This window comes from Eimeria tenella, genomic scaffold (genome assembly GCF_000499545.2).
Source record: "Eimeria tenella Houghton genomic scaffold, Eth_scaff7, whole genome shotgun sequence".
NCBI classification, from domain to species: domain Eukaryota; phylum Apicomplexa; class Conoidasida; order Eucoccidiorida; family Eimeriidae; genus Eimeria; species Eimeria tenella.
In genome coordinates this window covers 614,792-620,968 of record NW_013543439.1, presented here as the reverse complement: position 1 = coordinate 620,968, position 6,177 = coordinate 614,792, and the positions used below count along the sequence as shown (strand labels likewise).

At 50.8% G+C, this 6,177-nt stretch overlaps 2 protein-coding genes across 2 annotated transcripts in view; one reads left to right on the top strand and one right to left on the bottom strand.

Annotated features, from left to right (window-relative positions):
* Nucleotides 1–22: 22 nt before the first annotated feature.
* Nucleotides 23–1,774, bottom strand: ETH_00006710 (uncharacterized protein; the record flags this gene model as incomplete). The annotated part of the gene is made up of 1 exon (XM_013377989.1): nt 23–1,774. One exon carries the CDS (start codon nt 1,772–1,774, stop codon nt 23–25), a length of 1,752 nt encoding a protein of 583 aa, XP_013233443.1.
* Nucleotides 1,775–5,811: 4,037 nt separating this feature from the next.
* ETH_00006705 (ribosome biogenesis protein BOP1, putative) overlaps nt 5,812–6,177 on the top strand; it is a gene marked incomplete at both ends in the record, with an annotated part of 5,436 nt that continues 5,070 nt past the window's right edge. Inside the window, one exon of the mRNA XM_013377988.1 lies at nt 5,812–5,904. Within this exon, the coding sequence (XP_013233442.1) occupies nt 5,812–5,904 (93 nt within the window). The remainder of the gene's footprint in view (nt 5,905–6,177) is intronic.

Here is a 6,177-nt window from a genome sequence, read left to right as displayed (position 1 = left end):
TTTAGGGTTTAGGGTTTAGGGTTTAGAGGAGCGCGACTAGGATGCCGAAAAGGGATTTCTGGAGTTCATCTTCTCGGAAATCAACATTTAATTGTTTTAGAAAGTCCACTTTTATTAAATTTGATTCTTCATTTCGAATTTGCTGCCACTCTTGCAGATCGGTGCATGCGCTTTTTAGTGTATGTACACCCCAGTTGCTCAGCGCATGCAGCAGCACATTTTCGTCAAAAGGATTTCCTTCATTTAATTTTGATTTTGTTTCAACAATTTTTGCAAAAGCAGCAAGAGGGAAGCCTCCTTGGTCTTCTTCTTCTGCTGCTGCTGCTGCTGCTGCTGCTGCTTCTTCTGCTGCAGCACCGCCTAGTTTGCTGCTGTTGAAGTAGTGAATATATGCTGCAGCAATTGTGTAGTCTGCTTGGGCTTCTAGCTGCCCCCTCAAGAAGAGAGCAGCAAAAGTTGCTGCTAGGCTTTTGGGGACTTTTGCTTCTGCTGCAGGTGCTGCTGCTGCTGCTGCTGCTGCTTTCCGTGCTGCTGCTGCTGCGGGCTTTGCTGCGGCTGCGGCCTTCGCTGCCGCTGCTGCTGCTGCTGCTTCTGCGGCTTCGTCCGTTGCGGACCCTCCCTCTTCTGCTGCTGCTGCTTCCCCTGCTGCTGCCAGGCCCTTCTCTTCTTCTTTTGCTGCTGCTGCTGCTGCTGCTTCCTCGTCCTCCTCGCCTTCTGCTGCTGCTGCTGATTCTGCACTTTTGCCCATCAGCATCGCCAGGAACTCCTGCAGGGTCACTTCCTCCTCTGCTGCTCCTGCTGCTTCTGCTGCTGCTTCTGCTGCTGCCGCCGCTGCTGCAGGGTCAGCAGCAAAGAAGTCCACTCCCGTGTCCTTCTGCAGCTTCTCCAGCTGTACGTACACCCCGAGGCGCTGGCGAGCTGCATATACACCTGAGAGCAGCAGCGACAAGCTGCTTCTTAGCTGCTGCTGCTGCTGCTTGATTGCTTTAAGTTTTTCATTTGCTGCTTGAACTTCTTTAGTTGCCATTTCCCTTTCTGCTGCAGCTTCTGCTGCTGCTTCTGCTGCTCCTCGGGCCTCTTCTTTCTTTTCCCTCTCCGCTGCTGCTGCTGCTGCTGCTGCTGCTGCTTCTGCTTCTGCTGCTGCTTCTTCTGCTGCTTGGGTCACTTCCTGAACTGTTGCAGCAAGCCCTTTGATGGGCCGCAGCAGCAGAGCGAACGGCGCTTCCTTCGCGTCCTCGCCGCTGCTGCTGCTGCTGACGCCGCTGCTGCTGCTGCTGCTGCTGCTGCTGCTGTCCTGCACGCGCAAAGCCTTCAAAAACTCTTCTTTTGCTGCTGCTGATGCCTGGTCCCATTGCTGCTGCAGTCGAGACCCCTCAAGCTTGAGATCTGCCAGTACCCACCTGGGGTCATCTGGGGGCAGCCAGGGGCCCCTGAGGGCCCCCAGGGGGCCCCCCCGGGGGCCCCCCAGGGGGCCCCCCCGGGGCCCCCGGCGAGCAGATAGCTGCAGCCAAAGGGCCCCCATTAGGGCCCCCACTGCAGCAACAAGAGCTAACCACTGGTAAGAGTCCAGTGGTACCCTGGGGGGCCCCCTGAGTCTGGGTTTGGTGGTGTGGGTGGTGGGGGCCTCTGCTGCTGCTGCTGCTGCTGCTGCTGCTGGCTCTCCTATATCCTTGTCAATATATTCCGGGGGTCCCATGTGGCTGCTGCCGCTCTCCTCGTCTTCTCTTTCAAGGACGAAGTCCTCGCCCGCGTCTGCTGCTGCTGCGGCCGCCATGGTTCGAGGTTTAGGGTCTAGGGTTTAGGGTTTAGGGTTTGCGCGCCGCGACCGACACCGCTCCTCGCGTGAAATAAACCCTCCAAATGAAAACAAACAAAAGAGTCGCAAATATTAATTCAAAGGAAAAGAAAATGCGCGGAGGGTTTTGCAAAAGCTGGCGGCGGGAGCTGAGCGACGAAGTCTCGCTCACCTGCTGCTGCTGCTGCTGTGCTGCTGCCGCTGCTGCTGCTGCAGCGGCCACTCTAAAGGTAAATCTGAAAAAAAAACTCCTTTTATTTCTTTAAATGCTTCTGCAGCTCAAATAAACTCAACAAACAGGAAAAGAGGAGCAGAAGCTGCAGCAGCCGCGCGAGCGGCTAGGCTGGTGTTCAGCGCAGGCGCTGCTGCTGTTGCTGTTGCTGCTGCTGCTGCTGCTGCAGTTCTGGGGTTTATTTGCAGCTACGGGGGCAGAAAAGCTGCTTAAAAGTGTTATTTTTACTCATTGAATTCACTAATTAACTTTTAAAACCTTAAAAACCGCAAAAAGGTGCACAAACGCGGCTGGCCACGGCTGGAGGCGGCGAGCGGCTGTTGCTGCCTCAAGAGCCCGGCTAAGGCCCTGCCAGCTGCGTTTGAAGCTTTTTTTGAGCTATTTTCGTTTTAAATTCATTTAATTCTTTGTTTGAAATTCATTTAAACTTTAAATTAAACAATTGAACCATTTTTTCGACGAGAAACTGCAAATCGAGCGGTGGCTGAGACCGAGCGCCAGCCTCAATCGACCCCGCCCCCCCTCTTCGTGTTTCTTGCTTCTCTGATCAAATTTTCTTTTTAAATTGAAAACTTTTAATTTTATATTTTTAATTTTCAATTTAAATATTTTTTTGTGCACAATTCGGAAGTCCAGAGCAGCAGCAGCGCCTGCAGCAGCAGCTGCAGCAGCAGCAGCAGCAGCAGTGGAACAGAACCACATGCTGCTGTGCAAGGAGCTGCCGCTGCAGCAGCTTCAGCAACGGCTGCAGCAACGGCTGCAGCAACGGCTGCAGCAACGGCTGCAAAAACAGCTGCAGGAACAGCTGCAGCAGCAGCTGCAGCAGCAGATTTTGCTGCAGCAGCTCAACAGATGGAGCTACGGAACTAGCTGCTGCCGCTGCTGCTGTACTAGTAGCTGCTGCTGCAGCAGCAAAAGCCTAACGCAGATAAATCCAGCTAGGTATATAGCTAAACCCTAAGCCCTTCAGCAAAGGGCTCAAACCCTAAACCCTAAACCCTAAACCCTAAGTCCCGAGCCTTCGGCTTTCAAGGCGAGGCCTTAACCCCACAGTCTTCAGCCTTAATCGCTAAACCCTAAACCCTAAACCCTAAACCCTAGGCCTTGACTGAGCCCTAATCATCAAACCCTAAACTCCAGAAGCTGGCCTTTAGCTGTAAACCCTAAACCCTACTCTCCGCCCCTTAGGTTGTAAACCCTAAACCCTAGAACCTGAAGCTGAAACCCTAAACCCTAGAACCTGAAGCTGAAACCCTAAACCCTAAACCCTAAACCCTAAACCCTAAACCTCAAACCGACTTGCCGCCGTGACCTCCCCAGAGGTCTAGGTTATACGGTTTAGGGTTTAGGGTTTAGAGTTTAGGGTCTAGGGTTTAAGGTTTGGGGTTTGGGGTTTAGGGTTTAGGGTTTAGGGTTCAGGGTTTAGGATTTAGGCTTTAGACAGACCTAGGGTTTAGAGCGGAGAGCATTCAGGGGAGTTTCAAACTTCGACAGAATTAGGGTTTAGGGTTTAAAGGGTTTAGGGTTTATATAAACTTGGGGTTTTGACTTTCAAGGGTCTAGGGTTTAGACAAACTTAGGTTTTAGGCTTCCGAGGGATTAGGCAGCAGCAGCAGCAGCAGCAGCAGTAGCAAATCACCATTTTCCTCTCAGTATACTAGAAAGCCTACAGACAGCAGCAGCAGCAGCGGTTGCTGCTGCTGCTGATGATTGCTGCTGCTGCAGCGGCTGCTGCTGCAGTTGCTGCTGCTGCTGCAGTTGCTGCTGCTGCAGTTGCCGCTGCTGATACTGCACGCAGTTGCCGCCTCATTTGCTGTCTTCTCTGCTGCTGCAGCAGCAGCGGCGTGCAGCTGCTGCTGCTACTTCAGCAGCAACATGCTGCTGGTACTGCTGCTGTTGCTGCTGCTGCTGCTGCTGAGTTTGTTATCTGCTCCCTTCTGCAGCACCTTTGGCTCTGGTTTATTTTGTTTTATTTTATTATTCATCTAGAAACTTGCTTCCGCAGTTTTGCTGCTGCTGCTGCTGCTGCTGTTGTTGCTGCGGCTGTTGTCAATGCTTCTGCTTCTACTGCTGCTGCCGCTGTTGTTCGATGCTGCTGCTATTGCTGCTGTTGCTTTTCATGCTGCTGCTGTTGATGCTGCTGCTATTGATGCTGTTGCTGTTGCTGCTGCTGTTGCTGCTGCTGCTGTTGCTGCTGCTGCTGCGTCTTTAGTGGAGGAGCTGAGCAGCTCCGTATGAGCTAAAACTGAGACCTTAAACCCTAAACCCTAAACCCTAAACCCTTAACCTTAAGCCCTAACAGTAAACCACAGAAACTAATGGTATATCGAATTTCACGGAACCTACAACTCTAGACCCCAAACCCTAAACCCTAAACCCTAAGCCCTGAACCTCCGGAGCTTGAGATCCAAGGCTGAGGGTCCTTAGCCTCAGCGTCAAACGCTAAACCCTCGTAACCAAACCCTAAACCCTCGTTACCAAACCCTAAACCCTCGCTGCCAAGCCCTAAACCGCTGCCGTGAAACCCTAAACCCTAGTCGCCAAACCCTAAACCCCCTACTACTTTCAATGAAGTACAACCGTTTTTGCTGCTGCTGCATACAGCAGCAGCAGCAGCAGTTGTTGTTGCTGCTGCATACAGCAGCAGCAGCAGCAGCAGTTGTTGTTGCTGCTGCATGCAGCAGCAGCACCAGCACCACCAGTTGTTGCTGCTGCATGCGGCAGCGGCAGCAGCAGCGACAGCAGCGCCAGTTGTTGTTACTGCTGCATGCGGCAGCAGCAGCGACAGCAGCGCCAGTTGTTGTTACTGCTGCATGCGGCAGCAGCAGCAACAGCAATGCCAGCTGTTGTTACTGCTGCATGCGGCAGCAGCAGCAACAGCAGCGCCAGTTGTTGTTGCTGCTGCATGCGGCAGCAGCAGCAAGAGCGGCGCCAGTTGTTGTCGCTGCTGCATGCGGCAGCAGCAGAAACAGCAGCGCCAGTTTTTGTTGCTGCTGCATGCTGCAGCAACAGCAAAAGCAATGCCAGTTGTTGTTGCTGCTGCATGCGGCAGCAGCTGAAGCAGAAGCAGCAACAACAGCAGTTGCTGCTGCTGTTCCTAGCTGTCTCGGGGGGCCCTTCAGCAGCAGCTTGCTCCTTTTTGAAACAAATTATAAAATCCCTTTTGTGCTGCTGCTGCTGCCTATATTCATTTATATTTATATTTATATATATATATATATTTGTATTTATATTTATGTTTATATTTATATTTATATTTATATTTATATTTATATTTATATTTATATTATTTATATTTATATTTATATATATGTTTATATATATATTTATATATTTATTTATATTTATTTTATTTTTATTTATTGAAACCATTTTCCTTCAATTGTTATTTTCCCGGAGTTGGCGGCAGCGGAGAAGGCTGGGGATCAGATTTGTTGAGCAAACCCTTTCTAGGGTTTAGGGTTTAGGGTTTAGGGTTTAGGGTTTAGGGTTTAGGGTTTGGGTTGGTTAGCGAGCGCGTCTCTGTTTGTGCAGAAGACAAAAGCAAAATATGAAATAAATAAAATAAAAAAATAAAAATAAAATAAAATAAATAAATTTAAAAAGTTGAATTGAGTGGCTGCGCTGGTCTGTGACTCGAGCTGCAGCAGCAGCAGCAGCAGAAGCAGCGGCTCCTGCGCTGCTGCTGCTGCTGCTGCTGCTGCTGCTGTTATTAGAAGCGCATGCATGAATTTTATTCGTTAAAAAAATTAAAAAAATATAAAAATAAAATAATATCAACATTATGTCTTTTGGTGTTGCGGGCGGGCCGAGCAGCAACGGGGCTGGGGGGGGGAAGGTGGCTGCTGCTGCTGCTGCTGCTGCAGCTTCTTGGGGAGTGAGAGTGCCTGCCAGCAGCAAGAGCAACAGCAGCAGCAGCAACCGCAGCAGCAGCAGCAGCAGCAACAGGCGTTGCCACCCGTGTTTAAATTTTCCTTTTCTTTGCTTCTTTATTTGATTCCTGCTGCTGGCCCTTCTGATCCTTCAGGCCGCCCGCAGCAGCAGCAGCAGCAGCAGCAGCGGCAGCAGCAGCAGCAGATCTTGTCTTGATCGGTCGCTTTATTTCTTGCATTTTCTCCCCTCTTCCCCCCCAAAATGTCAGCAGAGGAAG